This window comes from Callospermophilus lateralis, chromosome 15 (genome assembly GCF_048772815.1).
Source record: "Callospermophilus lateralis isolate mCalLat2 chromosome 15, mCalLat2.hap1, whole genome shotgun sequence".
NCBI lineage: Eukaryota > Metazoa > Chordata > Mammalia > Rodentia > Sciuridae > Callospermophilus > Callospermophilus lateralis.
In genome coordinates, this window is record NC_135319.1 from 45,737,162 (window position 1) to 45,763,642 (window position 26,481).

Genomic DNA, 26,481 nt, shown 5'->3' on the forward strand with positions numbered 1-26,481 from the left:
ATCAGACTCTAGCGCCGCCCGAGGTGAGAAGACCCCGCCCCGCTGAGGTGATTCTGCAGAGGGGCGGAGCTCTGCAGATCCGAGGCGGGAGGCGTCCCGGGAGGGCGGGACCATCAGACTCCAGCCGCACGCTCCGCTCCCACCATGCCCTTATAAGGAGCGCCCCGCGTTAGGGCTCGGGAATCCGGTCGCAGTCCCTGAAGCGCAGCCCCATTCCCAGGCCCCTCCCTTGGGAATGGGGGCGGGGCGGGAGTTTGGCGGCGCGGTGGTGAGGGTGGAGTATCTTGAAGAGGGGCCAATAGGACTAATGGCCTGGGCCCGAGCTGCTCAGCTATTGGGTGCGGCGACGTGAGGGGGCGGGGCGCCCGTGAGGCTGGTTACGCCAAGGGAAGCCCGGACTCCAGTCGCTGCTCCTACTCAGTCTCTCCGCCGGCTCCCGGCCCCGCTGATCCCAGTTCCCTGTGGCCCGCGGTTCGCCGCCCCGCAAGCCGCCACGATGCCGGTGTTTCATACACGCACGATTGAGAGCATTCTGGAGCCCGTGGCGCAGCAGATCTCGCACCTGGTGATTATGCACGAGGAGGGCGAGGTGGACGGCAAAGCCATCCCTGACCTCACCGCGCCCGTGGCCGCCGTGCAAGCGGCCGTCAGCAACCTCGTCCGGGTGAGCTTGCTGGGCCAGGGACGGGAGTCGGGGCGGGAGATGTCCCTGGAGTCCTGGTCCGCTTCGCGGCTTCGTTTCTCGGGTGGGCTGCCTGTGGCTTTGCGCGTGGACTCTTATGCCAGATACCGTGGGTTCTAATGCTGATTTCCCCACTCTGTGACCTTGAGCAAGCTCCTGAGCCTCCGGGGCCTCAGTTTCCTCATCCATAAAATGGGGACAGTCACAATAAAGCTTGTCTTGCGGGTATGGTAAGATTCAACGAGGTATTATTTGTAAAGTGCCTAGAGTGGCATATGTCAATAGTAAATGATAGTTGTGAGTCTATCTGGTGGCCACTTCCCTTGTACAGGCGGTCGTTCCTCACGTTGACTACCTTGCTCCCAGTTCCTTTTTAGGCCTCCCCAATCTGGCTTGTGGGTGGTGGTGGGGGGCGGGTTCTCTTACTGATTCCCTGCCTTTCCTTCCAGGGATTCATATTTGAGCCACACTGCTCTCCTTTCTAACGAATTTTTCCGCCGCTCACTCTGAGACTTGCTTCAGTCACCCACCCCTCAACAGGGCTCCCTGTATCTGACCCTGTTTTCCACTCGTCTAAACTGACCCTTCATCTTCCTGCGGTGGCCTCCTTCACCCCGGGGCTTTGTACTTCTCACACCTCAGGCATTCTAACACAGTAATTATGCAGTAATTCATGACCAGGAGCCCATTTTGCCTCTTCCTCACCCCTGCAGCCTTTTATTTTGTTCCCGCCTGTGGAGATGTCCACCTGGCTTTACCTGCTGTCAAACGGCTTCCTCCCGATGGGGCCTTTCCAGACTCTTGGGCCCTCCTCCTCGGCCCCTCCTTCTGCCAGGAAGCAAGATGGAGCTGCTGGGTGAGGCCTGTGGAATCCGGCATCCGCGGGCCCCTACCCCGGAGAAGGCTGGGGCATCCCTTCCCAGGTCAACACTTTTCTCGAGGCTAGTGGCTCAGCAGACCCCTGTAACCTACAGAGTCTAATAACAGGTGATTGATAACAGAGGTGATTCCTGGAGGAGATGAAGTTTGCTTCTGAAATGGGACAAAAGGTCCTGAGCCCAGAATCTTAACACTCCCCTGACTAATGTCACACTTTGTGCCCCACTCTGGTTGGGTGACTCAGACTGCTCCCGTCTGTGAGGAATAACTCTGGAAAAAGTTTTTACTGCTCCCTCACTGAGCTGGTAAATAGCGAGTGTCAGGGTAGACTGAAGGTTGGGAGGTAACTGTGTCTGGGTGGGGCTTGGGTTATCTGATTAGCTACTTTACTGCACTTAAAGGCATTCTAGCAGCTGAAAGTTTTCCTCCATCTTCAGTGGCCTTGGACTGCCTCCAGCAGTTCAGAAGACTGGTAGCTAGGAAGACAGGGACATATCATAGACCAAAATTCTGATCTTTTGTCTATAAAGATTTATTAAGGTGGGAGTAGGGGGGGTTGTGGCTCCCTGCTAGAGAGGTGGCCTCCCATGTGTGAAGTCCTGAGTTCTAACCTCAGCACCACATATAAATAAATAAAATGAAGGTATTGTGTCTACCTACAACTAAAAAACAAATTCAAAAAAATTTAGTAAGAATCTTTTAAAGAAGAATACTGTATTTATTCAAAATGTCTAGTTCTACATTGTTCTCTTTGTAACTAATTTTAATCTATGGCTCCAGAGTGCATTCTTATGTAGTGTTGTCTAATATGGCTGCATTCCAGACCTCCATTTTTCAACAAATGGGAAACAATGTAAAGAGACAAGGTAATAGTGTCCTTCCATGTAGTACTTCAGGAAATGAAATCTTAAAACCACATGTTGCACTTGGAACAGAGTTAGTGTAGTCAAGGGGTTGATATCTGGTTAGGCTATTTAGAGAAAAGTTATTTATGAGCTTCCATGCCATGAATTAATAAGCATTAATGCCTGTAGTATAAAGAGCATTGTAATAAATCAGTGGTTCTCAGCTTAGAGTATGCATGAGAATCACCACTGGGGCTTTTTAGATGTAAAGATGTTCAGTTTCCATCCCAGACTTGCTGAAGAATTCTCCAGGGGGAGGGTCAAGGGCTTTGTCTTTTTAAGAAGTTCCATAGATGACTGTGATATACAACCTTTGGTTAGGAAAGATTGTAAATAAGCACTGAGAATGCAAAGAAATAAGCTTCGTCATAAGATGAAAAAAAATTATATAAAGTTACATACTTCCCACACATACAAAAGAAGCAATTTGAGATTGGTGTATAGGCAGAGAGAAAGTAGAAAGGATTGTGCTGATAAATAATCATGAACAAACATACTTGTGAGTAAGTTGCTTCCAGATTTCAGTAAGTAGACTGTCTTGATTGCAGCTCAGGAGGCAAATTGGAGAGAAATTGGAGATGAAGTCAGTGCATGACATATGGTCAGTTTAACAGAAGGCCTTATCCAACAAAATGAACAAACAGAGTAGGAGGGGGAGGATGAGAATGGTGTGTGCAGAAGACTGTATGGGTTGTGTTCTGGGGAGTCCATAGGACCTACCTATTGTTTTAAAAATCACAGTGCCAATTATGGCTCTTAAATATATGAATCCTCTACATGCTTCAAGTTCCCAAGTAGATTGTGTATAGAGAATTGGTCTTAGTTAATATATATTTTTTTATGCTTCCCAGGTCCTTTTCTCAACATTGGCACACAGATGGCTCAGTAAATATTGCTGAAGGAAAAGGAACTATGGGGAGGGAGATAAATTAGAAGCCTTTAAAAATTGTTTGATCATGAAAAAAATGAAGGTTTAAACCTTGGATGTTGCAAGGAAAATGAAAAAGGAATTAAGTAGAAATATATTAGAAGAAGAAATAACAGAACTTAATAATAGAACCTTGAGTTTGAAAGAACCATACGGTATAATAAAAATAACAAAACTGATTTTTGAGTGAATATTCTGGAATTTATATAATCTGAGTGAGTGTTTCTTAGGAGTTACTTGGGAGGTTTTATCCTTATTCTGATATTCCTCTTTGGGAATTTCTTTCAGATATTTATATCTGTATGCTAAATTAGTCTTATTTTGGTCAATAAAATATACATTTTGACTGAAGTAAGCATTCCTGAGCCCACTACTTTATTTATCATTCTTGGTCTAAATGAAATTTAGATACTTCCAAAATTAAAGTTTACTAGATGAAGATGAAATTTTTGATTGTTGAAATAGGTATTTATTTATTTGGTGCTGAGAATCAAACCCAGGGCTTCAGGCATGGCTAGACAAATGCTCTACCATTAAGCTATATGCCCTACCTCTAAAGGAGGTATTTATTGAGATCCCTTTGAATGTCAAAGCAGTAAGTATGGTACTGGGCAGAATAAGTGTGATACTAGATTGAAAAGTTCCAAGTGTCACTGAGGAATTAAAGTACTTTGGAAGTTCAGAGAAAGATGAGATGACTTTTTTTTTTTTTTTTCCTTTTGGTGGCAGAGGGCAGGGAGGCTTTGTAGAGAATATAACATTTGAGCTGGGCATATAAGGCACATGGGACTTGAACAGTTAAAAAAGAAGGCCTCACAAGTGGAAGAAACTTTATCCAGGCAAAGGTGCAGGATTTTCAAGAATCTGAGGAGCAGGTTTTGAATTGGAACATCATTAAGATAACTGCTTTTTTTTTTTTAACATTTATTTTTTAGTTATAGTTGGACACAATACTTTTATTATTTTTTTTATGTGGTGCTGAGGGTCGAACCCAGGGCCTCATGCATGCTAGGTGAGCGCTAGCATGTGTGAGGCCCTAGGTTGGATCCTCAGCACCATATAAAAATAAACAAATAAAGGCATTGTGTCCAACTACAACTAAAAAAATAAATATTAAAAAAAAAATCTTATATCATCTCATCTATGTATATCTATATATTACAACTAAGTCATCACTTTTACTTCATACTTGTGCAGGGTAAAATGGGAATATTTATTTTCATGTCTTTTTTTCCTACTCAGAATCCTGAATGAGACCATTTTTGGACCAGTTTTATTGAAATAAAATTCACATACCATATAATTAGCCTAATTAAAATATACAATATAATTCAATGGTTTTTGGTAAATTTAGTGTTGTGCAACCATCACTGCAACCTAATTTTCTTTTCTTTTTTTATATATTTAAAATTCTAATTTGTTATTACAGTAGAATGTGTTTTGACACATCATATATAAATAGAGTATAATTTCTTATTTGTCTGGTTATACATGATGTAGAGTTACCCAGGTTATGTAATCATATATGCACATAGGGTAATAATTCATTCCATCATTATTCCTATCCTCATGCCCCCTCCTCTCCCTTCACTCCCCTCTGTCTAGTCCAAAATACCTCTGTTCTTCCCTGTCCTCCTTATTGTGAATTTGCAATCTAATTTTAGAACATTTTTGGCCACTCAAAAAGAAACCCCACATTCCTTAGCCATTACTCAATATCTCCCCAATACCTTCACCTCCCTTGTCCCTAGTAACCACCAATCTTCCTTCTCTCTCTCTGTGGATCTGCCTGTTTTGGACATTTCTTATAAGTTATATAACATGTTGCCTTTGTGTTTGATTTCTTTCATGTAACCTAATGTTTTCAAGGTTCAACAAGGTTTATTTAATGTGGTATAGCATGTATGAAAACTTCATTCCTTTTTATTGTTGCATAATTGTTCATTGTATTGAATAAGACCCTTCTAAACACAACAAGTTCAATGCAATACTAAAGCAAGAGTGAGGTAGGAAAGGGAAGTGTAAAAAAACAAAGTAGAAGAGAGAAGTTCTAAGAAGGGTGGGATTCAGTAAGCAGTGTGAGAAAGTAAGTCTTAGACTGCCCATATTATACCATGCTTTATAATTTTTTTTCTGTCCCATTAAAGTGACCTATAGAAAACTGTCAGTCTTTCATGTGCAGATTATAGTCAAGTCAGTTTTATTAATGGGGCTTCAGATACTTTGCTTTCCTCATTGCATCTGAGGGCATGGGTTGTAACTATTCCTTGGGCTCATGAAATACTTATTTTGGGAGTTTTTGTGGCCTTGACTTTTATGGGTTTTACCCATATATCATATGCTATTGGGACTAGTTTTGGTACAAATAGTAACATTGTTTTTGCTTTAAACTGATAGATGGGAAAGGTTGTGTGATTTCCCCCCAACCCACCAATCTTGGAAGCCTAGGCTTCGTACATGCTAGGCAAGTGCTGGATCACTGAGCTATATACCCATCGCTTTTTATTTTTTGAGACAGTTCTTGCTCAGTTGCCCAGGCTGACTTCAGCCTCCGAATTAGCTGGGATTATGGGCATGGGCCACATGTTCTGCTCTTAAAAAGAGATCAACAATTAATTATGTCACTTTTATTTTTTTTTTATTTTATTATTTTTTTTAATATTTTATTTTTTAGTTTTCAGCGGACACAACATCTTTGTTTGTATGTGGTGCTGAGGATCGAACCCGGGCCGCACGCATGCCAGGCGAGCGCGCTACCGCATGAACCACATCCCCATCCCCTAATTATGTCATTTTTAATTATCAATATTAACATCTGAAATTATTTTACTTTTTTTTTTGGTTGGGGGTCAAACTTATTTCAGTTAAAATAAGTAATAATCTTTGAGTGATAGGCCTGTGGGTAATTTTTTTCTTATTAATATTTTTCTGTATTTCCAAACTTTTAAAATGTACATATACTTACTATATTAAGCAAAAATTAATAAAGCATTTGTTTAACGCTTTAGAATTCATGAAATATCTTCTTATTGACAATCTCATTGCAATCTTGTGGGTAGATATTGTGTGCTCACCATTTTATAGATGAGGGAACTGTAGTTCAGAGAAATGAAGTAGTCTGCCCATAGCTGGTCAGCCTAGACTCAAGCTCTGACTCTTATTCCAGGTCCTCTGCTTTTTTTACTCCACCATTCTGTATCCACTTGGAGCAAAATTCTTTCGGTTGAGGTTTTCCACCTAAAATCAGAAGCAACAAGAATGCTATTAGTCATAGAGTTTCCATTTGTCCTGGGCCTGACAACTGTCTTGCCTGCTTGAAGGGTCTACATGAGAATGATGTGAAGATAGACTTCTGTTTCATCATAGCCTCACTCAATTTCAAAGTTTTTTTTTTTTTCTTCTTTTTTTTTTTAGAAATAAGAATCCATATGCTGGGTGCAATGGTGCATGCTTAGCCCAGCCACTTGGGAGGCTGAGACAGGAGGGATTGCAGGTTCCAGCCCAGACTGGGTGATTTAGGGGGACCCTGTCTCAAAAATAAAATTAAATAGAAGAACTGGAGATGTAGTTAATGGAATAGAGTGCTTACCTAATTTGTCCAAGGGCCTGAGTATCATACCTTTCAAAAAAAAAAAAGCGAGAATGGAATACATAGACATTATATTTCAAAACAATAAGAGAGGTAAATAGGGAGCCTACATCATGGGAACAAATTTTTACTCCTCACACTTCATATAGAGCCCTAATATCCAGAGTATACAAAGAACTCAAAAAATTAAACAATAAGAAAACAAATAACCCAATCAACAAATGGGCCAAAGACCTGAACAGACACTTCTCAGAGGAGGACATACAATCAATCAACAAGTACATGAAAAAATGCTCACCATCTCTAGCAGTCAGAGAAATGCAAATCAAAACCACCCTAAGATACCATCTCACTCCAGTAAGATTGGCAGCCATTATGAAGTCAAACAATAACAAGTGCTGGCGAGGATGTGGGGAAAAGGGTACTCTTGTACATTGCTGGTGGGACTGCAAATTGGTGAGGCCAATATGGAAAGCAGTATGGAGATTCCTGGGAAAGCTGGGAATGGAACCACCATTTGACCCAGCTATTGCCCTTCTCGGACTATTCCCTGAAGACCTCAAAAGAGCGTACTACAGGGATACTGCCACATCGATGTTCATAGCAGCACAATTCACAATAGCTAGACTGTGGAACCAGCCCCGATGCCCCTCAATAGATGAATGGATAAAAAAAATGTGGCATTTATACACAATGGAGTACTACACAGCACTAAGAAATGACAAAACAATTTAATATTTACTCTTGTAAGAGAACAAAAGATTTTTGGAAATTGTGTATGTTCCTTTCTTTCTCTTTTGCTGTACCAGGGATTGAACCCAGGGCCTTGTGCATGATAGGTGAGTACTCCACCACTGAGCTATATCGCCATCCTGAAAATTGTGTCATTTTCTACAACTATGTATATAATTTTAATAGAGCTCCAATTTGTTTGTTTATATCCATACAATGGAAATTTAGTCTTTTCTAAAGTTGTTTTTTAAATATTCATATAACTTTAAAATTTTATTTATTTATTTATTGGTATTGGGGCTTGAACCCAGGGGTATTTAACCACTAAACCACATCCCCATCCCCTTTTTAATATTTTATTTTGAGACAGGGTCTTACTGAGTTTCTTTGGGCCTCACTAGGTTGCTAAGGCTGTTTTTGAACTCATATTCCTCCTGCCTCAGCTTCCCAAGCTACTGGGAGTACAGGTGTGCACCACTATCCCTGACTTCCTTGGTATAATTTTAAATGGGCAAAATAGGAATCAACAACAGTATCTTAGATTTGATGCCTCAGTTATAGTCATAGAGTAAGGAGAGCATTAGGGAAACTATTTGGAGCCAGGACTCATTTGGGTTTTAATATTTATTATATATTTGTTTAAAAACAAAGTATTCTGATCATTTAGCATACTTATTTAATAACTAATCACTTATATCATTATAAAATGTTTACTTCTTTTTATATCAGAACTGAGGGTTATCATTTTAGAAGTCTTCTGGCAACCTTCTAGTCTTTCAGTGCTGCCCAGGAAAGGGGTAGATGAGAATATTCTCATTATCCACAGCCTGTACTCCAGTAGAGCATGTGTGTGCTTCAGTGTGATGCTCATTATGCTGTTCAGTGTTTGTCTTCTCCTGTAGGTTGTTGGTTCCTTGGTGATAGAGACCAGATCTGTTCTGGTCATAGATGTGCAATATAAATTTTAAACTTAAATGAACATATGAATAGCATTTTTGCTATTATTGTGCAACCAATAGGAATTATTGTGCAACCAATATTTCCCATCCCCAAATTTTGAAGCCAAATTTGGAGAGTACCATCAAATTTATAAGGTTTTGACTGAAAAAGTAGAATATATACTAAGAAAGAGGAATGAATAGCCAACTGCCCATTGTTTGAGATAACAAAAGTGTTCAGGTTATTTTGGGTTGTGGTTTCTCTGTTTCAGAGTCATTTCAACTATGCAGGCCACTTACTAAATTCATAATGTGCAGCTATATTGCCTCCTCTTTGGAAGTGGCATTTGGATTTTGCATTCTGTCTCTGGGAGTGCCTTTTTAAAATTTAATGATTTAGACCAGGTGTTGATATATTATTTGGAACCTGCTGGTTATGCAGCCTCATACTATGAGTCATAAATTCCTCATTATTTCCTTGAACCATATGGCAAGAGACAAGGATATCATAAAGTTGTTCTGCTGGATTTTTGCTTTTTGGCTGATTTGGACCCAGCCTTTTTATTAAACCTTATGCAATGGTCTTGAAAGTGGCATATATTTTTTACTTAATAAACCAGAGTTAGGGAAATCTTAAAAGAAGCAGCAATCCTTTAATGAACAACTATCAGAGATTAGCTGGTTTCTTTTTGTGCACATGTGTACTGAAGATTGAACCCACTGGGCTACATCCCTAGTCCTTGTTTTATTTTTTATTTTTGAGATAGGGTCTCACTGAGTTTCCAAGGCTGGCCTCCAACTTGCAGTTCCTCCTGCTTCAGCCTCCCATGTAACTGGGATTACAGGTGTATACCATCTCTCTCAGCTGGTTTCTGTCTAGAGATTTTCTAGAATAATGGTCTGTGCTCAGGTTCAGTCAGGTCATCTAGCTTTCAGGCAGGTCTGACCTTAAACCATTCTGTATGAATGGGACTAAAAAGACCACAAACTTCTGCCTTAGCTTTTTTTTTTTTTTTTAAGCTTCAGCAACCTTTAGTACTATAGAGCATAAATTCTTCAGAGTGAGCTTTTAGGAGGAAAGTCTAAGCCTGGGATACCAAGGAAGATGTTGATACATTAGAGGAAGGACTTCATATTAGAGGCTTTAACTTGTGTTTCTATTCCTTGTACAATGGACTTAGAGAATTTCTGCAATGTGTTTGAATCTCTTGGAGCACATTAATTCAGATAAGATGAATTTTGAGTTCTCTACTGGCTGATTCTTTATTTTTTCAATCATTTTTAATACTAACTTGGTTTCCATTTGGGAATCTGGAAAGAAAGATGTCTCTTGCCTTTTCCTTCTCAAGAAGTTACAAAAAGGGTCTGGGACTATAGCTTAGTGGTAGATTGCCTAGCATATGTGAGGCACTGGGTTTGATCTTTTGCACCACATTAAGATAAATAAAGAAATAAAATAAAGGCAGTGCTGTTCAGCTGTGTAGCCTATTTATTGAGTGGGTTTTTTGTTTTTCTGGTGTTAAGTTTTTTGAGTTCTTTATATATCCTGGAGATTAGTGCTCTATCTGACGTGTGTGTGGCAAAAATTTGCTCCCAAAATGTAGGCTCTCTGTTCACCTCATTGATTGTTTCTTTTGCTGAGAAGCAGCTTTTTAGTTTGAGTCCATTCCACTTATTAATTCTTGATTTTATTTCTTGTGCTTAAGGAATTTTGTTAAGGAAGTTGGAGCCTAATTTGATGTGATGAAGATTTGGGCCTACTTTTTCTTCTATTAGGTGCAGAGTCTCTGGACTAATTCCTATGTCCTTGATCCACTTTGAGTTAAGTTTTGTGCATGGTGAGAGATAGGGGCTTATTTTCATTTTGCTACATATGGATTTTCAGTTCTCCATTTGTTGAAGAGGTTATCTTTTCTCCAATGTATGTTTTTGGTGCCTTTGTCTAGAATGGGATAGCTGTATTTATGTGGGTTTGTCTCTGTGTCTTCTATTCTGTACCATTGGTCTACATGTCTATTTTGGTGCCAATATCCAGGATATATAAAGAACTCAAAAAACTTAACACAAAAAAGACAAATAACCCAGTCAATAAATGGGCTAAGGAGCTGAAGAGACAGACTTCTCAGAAGAAGATAAAACATTTGATCAACAAATATATGAAAAAATCTTCAACATCTCTAGTAATTAGAGAAATGCAAATCAAAACTACTCTTTAGATTTCACCTCACACCAGTCAGAGTGGCAGCTATCCGAATACAAACAATAGGTGTTATCGAGGATGTGGGGGGGAAAGGCCCACTGATACATTGCTGGTGAGACTGCAAATTGGTGCAACCACTCTGGAAAGCAGTATGGAGATTTCTTAGAAAATCTGGAATGGAACCACCATTTGACCCAGCTATCCCACTCCTCAGTCTATACCTAAAGGACTTAACATCAGCATGCTACATTAGCACAGCCACATCAATGTTTATAGCAGCTCAATTCACAATAGCTAAACTGTGGAAGCAACCTAGATGCCCTTTAATAGATGAATGGATAAAGAAACTGTGGCATATATACACAATGGAATATTACTCAGCATTAAAAGATAATAAAATTATTGCATTTGCAGGTAAATGGATGAAGTTGGAGAATATCATGCTAAGCGAATTAAGCCAATTCCAAAAAACCAAAGGCCGAATGTTCTCTCTGATAAGTGGATGCTAATTCATAACGGGAGTGGCATGTGAAAAATGGAGGAATTTTGATTGGGCAAAGGGGAGGGAGGGTTGGGGAGGGTGCATGGGGGCAGGAAAGATGGTGGAATAAGATGGACATCATTACCCTAGGTACATGTATGACTGCACACATGGTGCAACACTACATTGTGTAAAAACCAGAGAAATGAAAAGTTGTGCTGAAGTTGTGTACAATGAATCAAAATGCATTCGGCTGTCACATAATACCTAATTAAAATGAATAAATTAATAAAAAATTTAAAAAGGCATGCTGTCCATCTACAACTACAAAAATAAAAATAAAAAGAAGTTACAAAAAGATTTGTTAGTGCCTGTAATCCCAGTGGCTTGAGAGGCAGAGGCAGGAGGATCACAAGTTCAAAGCCAGCCTCAGCAACTTAACAAGACCCTGTCTTAAAATAAAAGATACAAAGGGTTGGGAATGTGGCTCAGTGGTTAAGCAAGGTTTAGATTAATATATATGGGAATTTTGTTCATTTGTAGTATACTATTAGTAACAAGTTTTTTATCATGCTTAGTCTTTAGATAGTCTTTGAAAAATAACATTTTTTTCTTGTTAAAATTAATTTTTCGGGGGTTGGGGTTGTGGTTCAGTGGTAGAGCGCTTGCCTGGCACGTGCAAGGTCCTGGGTTTGATCCTCAGCACCAAATACAAATAATAAATAAATAAATAATAAAGTTAATTTTTTTAAAATTAATTTTTCATTGTTGAAATAGAATTTTATTAAGACACAGACTCAAGTAACCATTGGTTAAATTTGTTAAATTTGTTGCATTTTTGTTGGCACTATGTGTAGAGGTATAGTATGATAGAGTATTGAATAAAAGATGACTTTTATAATTAAACAGGAAATTGGGGGTTTGTTGTTTTTTTCCCTTGGCAAAAACTTTGTAGATTTTGTATACTCATATGCTGGATCATCAGTCCTTGGATGATTGATTTACGTGCAATGTTTCTTTTCCCTTCCTCCCCAGACTCCTAGAGTATCTCCCTTTAGATTGTTGGTTTCTTTTTTTGGGGAGGGGGGCGTGTACCTGGGATTGAACTCAGTACTCAACCACTGAGCCACATCCCTAACCCTATTTTGTATTTTATTTAGAGATAGAGTCTCACAGAGTTAGTGCCTCACTTTTGCTGAGATTAGCTTTGAACTTTCGATCCTCCTGCCTCAGCCTCCCAAGCCACTGGGATTACAGGCGAACGCCACTGTGCCTTCCAATTCTATCATTTTTATTAGTAGTCAGCTCATTGGATTGGTGTGAATGTGGGTGGAGTGTAGGTGTATGCTAGAAGAGAGAATTGGTGAATCTTAGAACTAAAAATGTTTCACAGATGATGTTAAGTTGCAGAAAATGGAGTCTTTGGCCCTTAGAGAATTTCCCACTGATAAAATTTCCACTTGAATTACTTTTCAGGGGAAAGTGGCTGAATTTCATTGCAATTCTTACCACAGTGGGCCAAAATCCAAGTTAAAGTCATTCTTTCTTTTGAAAAAAATCTTTGGTTATTCCCATGAGTAAGCTTTTTGTGAAGAAAGAGAAATGGCACATTTGTTCTTAAAGTTGAAAGTTGAGGGACCTCTATTATCTAATTTCCCAATGTTTCTAGTTTTCTCTCCATCTTCACCACATCTCTGGGGAACTGGCTCATTTTTTATAATCTATCAGGTAAACAACATGTTTTTATTCATGCAGTTAAAAATAGATGAAGATACATGAAACTTTACATAGAAAAATATATCAGTAACACTTAAATTTCTCGTCCTATTCTTCATCCCAAATAGTAAAATTATTTATTGGACTCTAGCTATGTATATTGTTCAGTGTCATGAATGATCCTAGACTTTATAAGATATGATTTCTAGCTTCAATTTGCTTAAAATATAGATGAGATTAAAATTTTATAAAGGGCCGAGAGTGGTTGCACATGCCTGTAATCCCAGTGGCTTGGGAGGCTGAGGTAGGAAGATCGCAGGTTCAAGGTCAGCCTCAGTAATTTAGTAAAGCTGTAGGCGACCTAGTGAGATCCTGTCTCAAAATAAAAAATAAAAAGGGTGGGGATAGTAGAGGATAGGAAAGGTAGCAGAATACAATAGTCACTATTATGGCAAAATGTAAAAACGTGGATGTGTAACCAATATGATTCTGCAATCTGTATACGGGGTAAAAATGGGAGTTCATAACCCACTGAATCAAATGTATGAAATATGATATGTCAAGAGCTTTGTAATGTTTTGAACAACCAATAATAAAAATAAAATAAAATAAAAAGGGCTGGGGATGTGGCTCAGTGGTTAAGCTCCCTTGGGTTCAATCCCTGGTGTGTGTGTGTGTGTGTGTGTGTGTGTGTGTGTGTGTGTGTGTGTATAACTTATAAAGGATTTTCTTACTTATTCTCCACTAATGAAATTGTTGGATTTAAGTTATTCTTCTCAAAGGGTTATGTGTTAGTACTATGAATACAGTAGTTTTTATTCTTTGGAATCATGGAGAAAATGTGAAGTGGGCCAGCAGCAAATGGAAAGAAGTGAACAGTTGGTGGGCCCCATAGTTAGGAAAAGATCTTTTAAGTACTGGGCTCAACTACTCTCTGCCTATGATACCCCTGGCTCATTGAATTTTTATTTCTTCCAAAGCATAGTGCTTCTTGTGGACTTTTTATGTGGGCTGTTCCTTCTGCCTAAACGTCTTTGGATAATTTCTACCAATCCTCCAATTCTGTATTGAATGTCTATTTTTTAGGGGTGCATTCTTGGACTACCTCTAATCTAGATCAGGCCCTTCTATATCATATGCTTTCTATATTTTTCCTTATTATACTTATTACAATTATAATTAATTATATGATTTTTTACTTGTTTAACATCTTTCTCCCTACCAGAGCTCTGCTTTTTGCCTCTGAATTTTTAGCACCCATCCTGGTGCCTGGCTCATAGTAGGGTCTTGAGTAATATTTGTTAAGTGAAAAATGGGAGGATAAGCCATACTGTAATCTCAGCTATTGTGAGGCTAAGGAGGATTCCAAGTTTGAGGCTAATCTGGGCAATTTAGCAAGACCCTGTGTCAAAATAAAAAATAAATCAGATGTGGTAGCGCATCATACCTGTAATCCCAGCAATTTGGGAGGCTAAGTCAGGAGGATTGCAAGTTTGAGGACAGTCTCAGCAACTTAGTGAAGCTGTCTTAGAATAAAAAAATAAAATGGACTGGGGATTTAGCTCAGTGGTAAAGCACCTCTGGGTTCAATCCCTGGTATCCAAATAAATAAATAAATAAGTAAAATGGGGATGTAGCCCAGTGGTAGAACACTTGCCCAGCATGAGGCACTGGGTTTGATTCCCAACACACACACATAAACCCCAAAAACAAAGAAACATTTTCTGGAGAAATACAGTGTATATCATTGCTATCAGTGAATTTTGAAGAAATTTAACTGCCAATTAGGAAAGTAGGTGCAAATCATTGCATGCAATAAGACCATTCAACTCATGATGAATAAATTCTAGGCACAGCCCTCAGGTGCATATGAAGATGATTCTGCTCAGCCCAACACAAGATTATGGGGGATATGTAAGAAGATAAAAACAAAAAGTGGATTTGAAATTCACTGTTAGTTTTGATCCTTTGCAAATGAACAGAATAACCCACTTTGGCAAAATGCATCTAGTATGAGTTAGCACATATCAAAAAGTCATACTTTTTAGACAGATCAGGTAAATCAGTATAGAAACATAACAAGAATTTGGGGAAGTATTAGAGTTTAACAATTAATAGTTTAACTCCTTACATTCAAATCTCACTATTGACACCTTTGAGAAAGATGCCATTGGAAAAATTATTTAATCCCTAATTCTTATGGTCCTCCTCTGTAAAATAGTAAAACTGAACTAAAGATAGTACATGACTCATGATGTTATTGTATTGAATGAGTTCATTAAAATGTTTAGAACTATTTCTGTCACATAGTTAAGAGCGCAGTGTTAGATATTATCACTAATATTCTTTCCCATGATTTTAAAGTCATATTTTAAATGTTAATCTAATGAAAAGGCAGAGTTTTTTTTTCTTTTTTCTTTTTTAATGTCTAAGCATAGATTCTAACTTATACTCAACAAGGCAAAGTGCCAATGAAAGCTTTCAGTAGAATTCCATATGTTGTGGAATACACAGTTCTACCAACTGTGGGGAAAATATCACTCACAGTTTTAGATTCATGAACCTTTGATTGCCAGTTTCCCATGATTAAGGACAACTATCTGATTTTTTTTCTCTGCTGAGGATGGAACCCGGAGTCTCAGGCATGCTGGACAAATATTCAGCCACTGAGCTATAATTCCCAGCCCAACCATCTAATTTTCCTTTGTATATGGGTTCTTGATACATTACCAAGGTTGGCCTTGAACTCCTGGACTCAAACATTTCTTCTGCCTCAGCTTCCCAGATATCTGGGACTATAGACATGCACTAGTTTAATTTTTTGTGTGTATGTGTGCTACTGGGGATTGAGTGCAGTGGCATTCCACCATTGAGCTACATCCACAGCCCTTTTTATTTTTTATTTTGAGACAGGATCTTACTAAATTGATGAGGTTGGCTTTGAACTTACAATTCTCCTGCCTCAGCTTCCCAAATCCCTAGGGCAATTTTACCATTGTAAAGCATATAGTTCTGTGGCATCAAGTACTTCTACAATCATTACTACCACATATTTCCAGAAATCTTTTTTTATTTTTTCTCAACTGAAACTATGCATTTCTCCTTCTCCCCATGCCCTGACAACCACCATTACTTTTTGTCTCTATGAATTTGACTATTCTATGTCACTTTGGAATTATACAGTATTTGCCCTTGACTGCTTGGCTTATTTCACTTAGTCTAATGTCTTAAGTTTCGTCCATTTTGTAGCATATTTCAAAATGTCCTTTGTTTTGAAGATTGAATTATATATGTGTGTACCACATGTTACTTATCCAGCATCTGTTTTTGGGTTTCTTCTACCTTTTGGCTATTGTGAATAATGCTGCAGTTTCATTGTACTTTTAATGCCTGAGGCCTGGACTCTGTCCCTGAGAACATAAGCTTCTGATGTGGTTGGGCCAGGACGATGTACCCAGCCTCTGATGCTAGGAAGAAACATATAATCAAATCAGGCTTAAGGCCCCTTTTCAGGATATGGTGGGAAGACAAGAAGGGACATTCATTCTTTCTTAGAGGGGCAGCGTTTGAAGCATGAGAAAGTTTTCTAGCCAAAGAAAATGGAAAGACTTTTTATACAGAGTGAATAGAAATATAAAAGGGTTAAAATGTGCAGTTAGGGAATGGGAGCTTTAGTAACAAGGTAGGTTGTGTGCCTGCTTATGAAGGTACTTACTTGCCATATAAATCAGTTTTTTGTTGTTGTTGTGGGGGCTGGGGTGGGGTGGGGAGGCACTTAAGCCACATCCCCAGCCCTTTTTGTGTTCTATTTTGAGACAGGGTCTCATTGAGTTGCTTAGGGCCTCACCAAGTTGCTGAGGCTGTCTTTGAACTTATAATCTTCTTGCCGAAGCCTCCTGAGCCACTGGGATTCCAGGCGTGTGCTACTGTGCCAGGCTATAAATCAGTTTTGAAAAAGAAAACACTAATTTTAATGTTTGAATATGTTAAAAAAAAATCATAGTTTAAAATGTAAAAGGTAAAAATAAATAAATAAAATGTAAAAGGTAAGAGGTATACAGGGAAAAGTGTCCTTTTCTCTTTTGAATTCGAGCTAACTGGTTTTCCTTTTCATTGGAAAACAGTGACATAAGAAACTCAATGTCTTGGGGCTAGGGTTATGTGGCTCAGTGGTAAAGTGCTTGCCTAACAAATGTGAGGCACTGGGTTCAATCCTCAGCACCACATAGAAAACATAAATAAATAAATAAGATAAAGGTATTGTGTCTATTTACAACTTAAAAAAAGAAAGAAGGAAAAAGAAACCCAATGTCTTAGGTATGCTTCTAGAGATAGTTTATACATATCTAGGCAATATATATTCATTCCCTTTTTAAACAAATGGTAACTTCTTGTTCTGTCCTATTCCTGATCCCCACCCCCATATGTTTTGGTGAATATTTCTTATCAGTACATACAGAGCTTTCTCTTCTTTAAATAGTTAAATAATACAATAGTCCCCCTCCGTCCCCATCCATGAGAGACATGGAGATATGTTCTAAGACCCATAGTGGATGCCTGAAATCACAGAAAGTAATGAACTGTGCATGTACTATGTTTTCCTATAAAACACATACACATCTGTCATAAAGTTTGATTTATAAATTAGGTACAGAAAGAGATTAACAATAATAAAATAGAATAATAACAATGTACTATAATAAAAGTTATATAATTATGATCTTTCTCTTAAAATATCTTATTGTACTATATTCACTCTCTTGGGATAAGTGGTTCATGAATTAGAGTGAGTTAACCACAGGTAACAGAAACCTCAGAAAGTGAAACTGTGGATAGGGAGGAGTACTTGACATCCCTTGATGATTATAACATATTTTATTGAACTAGATTTAATAGAGTAATTGTAGGCTATTTGTGATCTTTTGTTGTTTCAGACAGTATGGTAAAGACTAATGCAGATGTCGTTTTATGCATGTAAGCAATTGTATTTATTTATAGGATGTTTCCTAGAAGTGGAGCATGCTGAGCGCTGGATATTCTGCAATAGATTTTTAAACTGAGGTATAAGGTTTTGAGAAGGTAAGCCTGGTAGTGGTGAAGAAGAATGATTGTAGCATTGGTAAGACAGTGGAATTGGAACAGCCATCCATCTAAGCAAGAGATAGGATAATAAAGGTTGCCTTCAAACAGTGAAAGGAGTACAAAAAGAGGGGACAAATTTTAAAGACAGCCTCTTCCTAACTTAACTTACATATAAATATATAGTATTCTCAATTTAAAAAATGAATCAGCTGGGCACAGTGGTGCATACCTGTAATCCTCAGGAGGCTGAGGCAGAAGGATCTTGAGTTCAAAGCCAGCCTCAGCAAAAGTGAGACACTAAGCAACTCAATGAGATCCTATCTTGAAATAAAATGCAAAATAGGGACTGTGGCTCAGCTGTAGAGTGCCTGCCTAGCACGTTCGAGGCCCTGAGTTCGATCCTCAGCACCATATAAAAATAAACAAATAAAACTATTGTGTCCAGCTAAAAAATAAATATTAAAAAAATACAAAATAGGGCTGGGTATGTGGCTTAGTGATTAAGTGCTCCTGAGTTCAATCCCTGGTTACCCCCACCCCTCCAAAAAAGAATCAAATGAGGTTTTTTTTTTTTTTTTTAAGTTGTAGATGAATACAATCTTTATTTATTTATTTATTTTTAATGTGGTGCTGAGGATCGAACCAGGGCCTCATATGTGTGAGGCAGGCATTCTACCACTGAGTTACAACCCCAGCTCCTCAAATGATTTTTAAAATTAGTAATTTATTTATCCTAAGGACAATACTGTGTAGTTATTATCCCCATTTTATGGTGAGGAAACAAAGACTCATAGCATTTGAGTAATTCATCCACAGTCCAGAGCTAGTAAGTGGCAGTGCCTAAGTTTAAGAATTTTAATTGTATAAATGAGCTTACTTAGAAATGCAAGGCAGAAAACCAGGAATCCTTATCAAATATAAAAGATCTCAACAATGATTTTTTGAAATTGTATATGAAATAAGTCATGCTCATACCTTTTTGATCACATGTGAAAGACAGAAAAACTGAGTACAGTTGTAACGTAGATCCATTTATAGAGATGCTGGAAAAAACACAGAAAAGATCAAGTTGAAGCAAGAATTCAAAGGAAGGTCAATAAGGGAATAGCTACTTGACCTTGAACTGAAGTATGCCGCGATTTTTGATCAATCACTCTAGTATGTATTTCAAGCAAGTATGGACAGATATCTTTGCTGGTAAGATTTTTTTTGTTGTTTTACAGTGCTATAGATGGAGCCCAGGGCCTTATATGTGCTAGTATGATGTTAAGGAAGCAGAGGGTGGTGGCGCATGCCTGTAATCCCAACGGCTCTGGAGGCTGAGGCAGGAGGACTTCGATTCAAAGCCAGCCTCAGCAATTTATCGAGACTCTGGCTCTAAGTAAAATATAAAAAAATGACTAGGGATGTGGCCCTGGGTTCAACCCCCAGTACAAAAAAAAAAAAAAAAAAAAAACATTAAGCAAAAACAGTAGGGTGATATGTTTAGAATAGTCTGATTTTATATTATAAGAAAGGTAAACCTATAATTTTCCCCATCTTTTTGTTATTACTGTTTTTACTTTTCCCACTGTGTAGAATTACCTTTCCTCTCTTATTAGAGTGGGTCCAGTGCAGTTGCCATTTCCTGTGAAGCTCTTAGGCTGCTTAGTTGAAATTACCTTTTCCCTTTGCTATATTCATTTAAGACTTGACTGTGGTTCTTATCAAACCATTTATTTATTTATTTAGAAAAAAATTTTTAGGTTGTAGATGGATATAATAATACCTTTATTCTATCTATTTATCTATTTATTTATTTTTATGTGGTGCTGAGGATTAAAGCCAGTGCCTCACACATACTAGGCAAGCACTCTACCACTGAGCTACAACCACAGCCCCTCAAACCATTTATGAATTATAACTACCTGTGTTCATGTCTGTTTCCACTCCTCTTTTTTTGATCCCCATCGAGCTTCCAAATTTGAGTTTTAGAAGGCAGCTAGTATTCCCTTGCAGGGGGATTACTTGCACAATACTTACTTTAATGTTGAACTGGTTGCATTTGTAGTATTGCAGGTTTTTTTTTTTTATTTCCTGTCAGAATTAAAAAAAAGAGATAAAAATTCTGAGTCATAGTCAGAAGAGTGATTTTTAAAATTTTTGGGCAATGATACAGCTTTGTATACCAGATAAATATTCTTTCCTAATTTGGGACATCTCTAGAGTGAAAGGAGCTATAAATAAGTAAGCATCATCTCTAAAACTGCCATATCTATCTCATCTCTAAAACCAAAACTTGAATGTTACATTTTCCCTGATATATACTAGAAGATTCTTTGAACTGGAAGCTCCAACTCAGACTATTCGAAAGCTTCTATGAAAGGCAGATTCCTCAGTTCATCTACTACAGTCAGGCTATTCTGATGACACTGGGGAATGAAAATTCAAAATCTCCTCTCCACCACTTTTTGTCTTGAAATTGATTTTTTCTATGTATGATTAAGAGGTAAATAAACCTGTTCCTCTTTTTTTCAAAGTCATGTTCTATTGATTTTTCCTTCCATAAATAACTTTTTTCTTCTTTTCCTTCCTCAAAGCTACCAGACTCTATTAGGCTGATTATATTCTAATCCTTCCCTCTCATCCGTTACTGCCAAGTAAATCTTCCTTTAGTACAGCTCTGTTCTTAACACCTTCTTGCTCAGAAACCTTCTAAGCCTCCTCTACTTTGTCTTCTAGATTAATATTATTATAGCTCTCAAGGGCTATCATACTCCTAACTCCTTCTGATCTTATTTCTCTGTGGAGAGCAGGATTCAGCAAAATTTTGGCTTCTGTGGCAAATTTTTCTTGCCCAGGGGCTAAGAATAGTGTTTACATTTTTTAATGTTTGGGAATAAAATCAAAGGAATTACTTCATGACACATGAAATTATGCAAAATTAAAATTCCATTGTCTGTAAATAAAGTTTTTTTATTGGAACACAGATGTGTTCATTCCTTCATGTATTGTGTGTGTCTGTTTTCACACTTGCAATGACAGAGTTGAGAAGTTTAATATGCCACAGTCCAGCTGGGCAAAATAACCGGGAGGTGACAGGCAACTTCAAGTTTGAAGCGGGAACTGCTTTATTGTGGGGAAACTCAGCAGGAACTGAGCGGGAACTCAAGGTAGCGGGCACCCAAGGTAGCAGGAGCCGCTTTATTGCGGGATAGCAGAGGTATATATACCTAACTGATTACACACAGCTTGATTCAATTAACATCATCTAGATACAGCAGTCAGCCAATAAGGAATCCTCACTATCTTAATGGATCAGATGGATTGGTGGCGTTGCCTAACAAACCACTCCTCCTGGCAAACTGCCAGGCGCCATCTTGACTTGTTTTGCGGTCCCCAACAGTAATAGAAACCATATTGTCCCAAATATTACTCAAATATTAAAGTCTAAAATTTATAGGAAAAAATTGCCAAAAAAACCCCAAAGAAATTGCCAGCTGCAACCTTGAGTCATGGGTTTGGAAATAGAGTTGGAAATAGAGACCTCAGAGATATTCTGATCATGCTCATTTAAAAAATAAGAAAACATATTCCCAGACATAACCAACCAGACATAACCAATGTATCTAAAGAACATTCTTTGGGCACTGGAGAAGCCAAAATCAGAATCCAGTGGTAATCCTGCCCCACCATATGCCCCTACCATGAAATTTGGACTAGCTCATTGAGACTGCTGGGGTTTTATTAATAAACTCCTGTATTCTTCTTTGTACACTTTACACTTTCTTGCATCTAAGATGCCTTTGTTCTTTTCCAGAAATTATACCAGTGTAAGGCTCAGTTTAAACAATGACTCTTCTTAACCCAATACCTGTATAAATTCTCTAACCACTGACTCTAGTAGTGCTGAGTTATACCTCTCTTTTGTATTTACAAACTATAGACATTGACATAGTCCTATTATTAGTAGTAGTTGTAAATGGACGGAATGCCTTTATTTGGTCATTTTTATGTGTGCTGTGGATCGAACCCAGTGCCTCACACTTGCTAGGGAAGCACTCTGCCACTGAGCTACAGCCCCAAAACTTATTGTATTTTTTATATCTTTATTTGATTTATTTTTATGTGGTGCTGAGGTTCGAACCTAGTGCCTCACAAATGCTAGGCAAGTGCTCTACCACTGAGCTACTACTGTAGTCCCTGACTTGTTCTTGATGTACAGAGGTTCTGTTGTTATATATCTTTTTAACCTCAGTTTGAGATGGTTCTGTTTATGAACCAAATATAGACTTAATGTTGTTCTTTGATGAACAATTAGGAATGAATTTGATATTTTATAAAGACTGAAGATACATTGTAGTTTAATGCATAATGTATAGGTGCTTTGCCAGCACTATCTAACACTTTTCTTAAAACCACAAACTAGCTGGGTCTGGTGGTGCACGTTTGTAATGCCATCATCTTGGGAGGATAAAGCAGGAGGATTGCAAGTGAATTCAAATTCAGCCTCAGCAATTTAGGGAGGCCCTAAGCAACTCAGTGAGACCCCCCACAAAAAAAAAGGGCTGGGGATATGGCTCAGTGGTAAAGCGCCCCTGGGTTCAGTCCCTGGTATGAAAACAAAAGCAAAAACAAAAATCTAAAACCAAAAAAACCTAACAACACCAATAAAAACAACAAATTAGCTGGGTGTAGTGGTGTGTGCCTGTAATCCCAGCAGCTCAGGAGATGGAGGCAGGAGGAAGACAGGTTAAAAGCCAGCCTAAGAAATTTAGCAAGGCTGTTAAGCAACCTGGTGGGACCCTGTCTCAAAATAAAATATAAAAAGGGCTGGGACTGTGGTTTAGTGGTTAAACTCCCTTGGGTTCAATCCCTGGTACCAAACAAACAAACAAACAAAACAACAAAAACCAAAACTAAATAGATTAATGGACTCTCATTACAGTGTAATTCTCTCAGTTCTGATTAATTCTGTCCTTTTTATTTGCCCAGCCTGGAATATGTTACCTGAAATGGTAGGGCTGATATTTCCTAACGAGTCTGTGACACCTATTCAACATCTAGGCTGTAGTATTGGTAAGCAAGTGAAACAAAAGGAAATTTAGTATTACTATAAAATCTTTCTCTTGTTTTAGACCAGGGCTCTATATAATCTATTAATGTAACATGAAGAACAGTGATGAAATAACATCTGCAAAAGGCACAAACACAAATAGTATTACTGGAGATGGTTTACAGCTTATTTCTATCAGTGCATCTTGGCCAGAGTGTCCTGAAGTGCAGCAGCTATTCTCTTATTTCACTTTTGGGCAAGTTTAGAATTGAGTCTGTGCACAGCCCATATGTAGTCATAGCGAATTGTGTTTGCAGGTTGTCAAAAAGAAAAGATAAAAATCTCTAGAAGAAAAGCTGAAAGGTACACCTCTGGAAGTATATTTAGTAGAGGCATCATAAAAGTTTTTTTTCTATGAACATTTTAATCAGTAGCTTTGCCGTTTGACACATGGGTATTATAGAACAGAATTTCCAGTTCTGGCTGCCTGTGAGAAGTTGTAGTTTGAATGCTGCATTTTTTTTTTTTTTTTTTTTTTTTAAACAGAGAAATAGTGCAGTGTTGCTTGTGGCTCTAATTTAATGGGTCAGGGTGTTTATGATGGCCTGGAGCCAAATTCAATTATTATATTGTAAAAGAGGCTCTGAATAATCTCCAATTAGCAAGCAGGATGGCTCCCAACATTAATAAAGACATTTAAAGACTATTGCCACCGGGTTAGTATTTCAAATTTTGACAATGCCTGTAATTAAAAATTTTTAAAAATAAAAAATGAAGGCTACATTGTTAGTTAATCCTGGTTTAATTTTAAGAGCTTGTTGATACCAGGAGGATTCAGTTATTCTTTCCTAAGGGAATAATGATTAAGAATGATTAAGAAAACTGATTTGTGGAAACTCTGGGAGTGAAAACCAGGACAGTTGTTTATCTGTTGGTCAGGCTGCATTCTGATTCTGCATCCTTTTTGTCCAATGAGAACTTGAAGTTTTCTTGTCCTTCTTGCCATCTGATAGCTTTGTAGTATTACAGGATAATGCAAAATAACAGCAAAAAACATTAGACGGGTTGGGGTTGCGGCTCAGTGGTAGAGCGCTTGCCCAGCATGTGTAAGACACTGGATTCGATTCTCAACACTGCATATAAATAAATGAATAAAATAAAGATCCATCAACAACTAAAAATATATTTATTTATATAATTTTTTTTAATATATATATTTTTAACACAGAGCCTTTATTTTTAAGTGGTGCTGAGGATCGAACCCGGGTCCTACCTGTGCTAGGCCAGCACTCTACTGCTGAGCCACAATCCCAGCCCCTAAAAAATATATTAAAAAAATTAGACATCAGGGGCTGGGATTGTGGTTCAGTGGTAGCATCCTTGCCTCGAATGTGTGAGGCACAGGGTTCGATTCTCAGCACTGCATATAAACAAATAAATAAATAAAGGTCCGTCAATATCTAATAAAATATATTTTTTTAAAAATTAGACATCGTTGAATCTCATTCCCTTGTTTAAAAAGATAGTTTAGTGAAAAGGTTTAATTTACTGGGGCTTCTCTCAGTTTAGGATTAAACATGGGTTTGCTGTGGCAAACCTCTGAGTGATTTTTAAGCAAATTAGTTAACTTCCTGTGCCTGGTCTGTAAAATGGAATAGCAAATGGTAGCTGTCTCCTCAAGTTGTTATAAGAATTGAATGAGATAATAAAGAGTACCTGACTTGTAGCATGTACTCAATTAAAATTAAAAAAAAAATTTAAGGAGAAAACTGAATGAAATCAAATGACTACTGCAAAGGCAGAAGAAAGAAAAAGGGACTTATGTTTATTTGGCACCTGTCATCCACCAGGCTCTGTTCCAGGCAATTTACATGTGTATTACATCCTTTAGCCCTAAGCAATATAACTTTTTCCACTTTACTGGTAAGGAGACTGAGGCTCAAAGAGATTGTTGCTTAGCTAAGGACATAGAGCCTAGTAATAACAGGGTGAGGTGAGATTGAGACTGCCTTATTCCAAAGCCTCAATTGTTTTTCCATTACTGTTACCTTCCAGAATGGGGAAAAGGAGTTTTCCTAAAATGAAAATGGGTTGCTATTCAAAAGTTCATTTACAAATTAGTTGTTTGGAGTTATTTTCCCATAGAAACAATGTTATAAATGGTGGGTACATGTCTGGATTTATCTATAAAAGCTACAATGTAATTGCATTTTTGACATTTGGGAACTAAAACTTTTTTAAAAACATTTTTGCGATCTATCTATTAAAACGAGAAAAAAACCACAAAAAATCAATTACATTTAACATTTTTATGGAATAATACTTTGAAAAAAACAGATTTGCTTTGAGGGCAGTGAAAAAGGTTTATACTGTTTTGGTTCTGGTGGGATTTCCAGGATACTTTACTGGTCTAGGCCTTTGTAGCATATTCACAGCTATTATTTCCTTTTATTTATAATCACACATGAGATAGGGCCAGTGGTAGGGTCATTGTGATTGCTCTCAGCAATATTTAGCTTTCCTTTTTTGTTGTTGTTTTCATCAATTTTTTTAATGACATATGGGAGTCTAGCTGGTCATCTTAATATAGTCATGAGAGTAGTATTAGAATTCGTAGGTATATTGAAAATATAATGAAAATAAAATAATGATGGTTTTCCTGAGTTAATTGTTCAGCAATTAGAAGGAATGGAGAAGTTAAAGAAAGTGTGTGGGCAGATATGTAGTTAAATGTTAACTTACTTTGCTACTTGTCTATATCATTTTTCTTATTTCAGTGGGCACTTATTTTCTGAGCATTTGTTATGTATAGAAATCCATCTGTTTTGCCTCAGATCCATACTGCTAGATGGGAAAACATATGAACAACATGAAAAAACAAGGGAATAAAGTACCCCAAACAAATCAAGATGCTCCAATAACCGAATCCACTGAAAACACAGTAGAAGTAATGTCAGAGAAGGAGTTTAGAATGTGTGTAAACTGATCTGTGAAGTAAAGGATAGTGTAAGGAATAAGATCAAAGAGAAAACACAGGAAGTGAAAGATCACTTCAATAAAGAGTTAGAGATTGTGAAAAACAAAAACAACAACAAAAAAAAACAATCTGGAATTTCATATTGATGGATCACTAAACCAGATGATGGTGTTAATTTGAACTTAAAAATTATTTTCAAACTGAATGTTTTCTAAACATTAACAATTTGAAGCATTTACTAAGATTATATTCAGCTCATCCAATGATCTTTTTCTCCTTACCAGTATTTATAAATATGCAATGGTTATTTAGTTATAACTAGTGAGAATAATACTGA

The 26,481-nt window shown here is 37.7% G+C and overlaps 1 protein-coding gene across 4 annotated transcripts in view; it reads left to right on the top strand.

The window, feature by feature from the left end:
* The first annotated feature begins 398 nt into the window (after positions 1-398).
* Positions 399-26,481, top strand: part of Vcl (vinculin) — a 111,266-nt gene continuing 85,183 nt past the window's right edge. For all 4 annotated transcript variants that reach the window (XM_076835287.1, XM_076835289.1, XM_076835286.1 and 1 more), the window contains exon 1: positions 399-664. In XM_076835287.1, the coding sequence (XP_076691402.1) occupies positions 497-664 (168 nt within the window). In that variant the 5' untranslated portion in view covers positions 399-496. The remainder of the gene's footprint in view (positions 665-26,481) is intronic.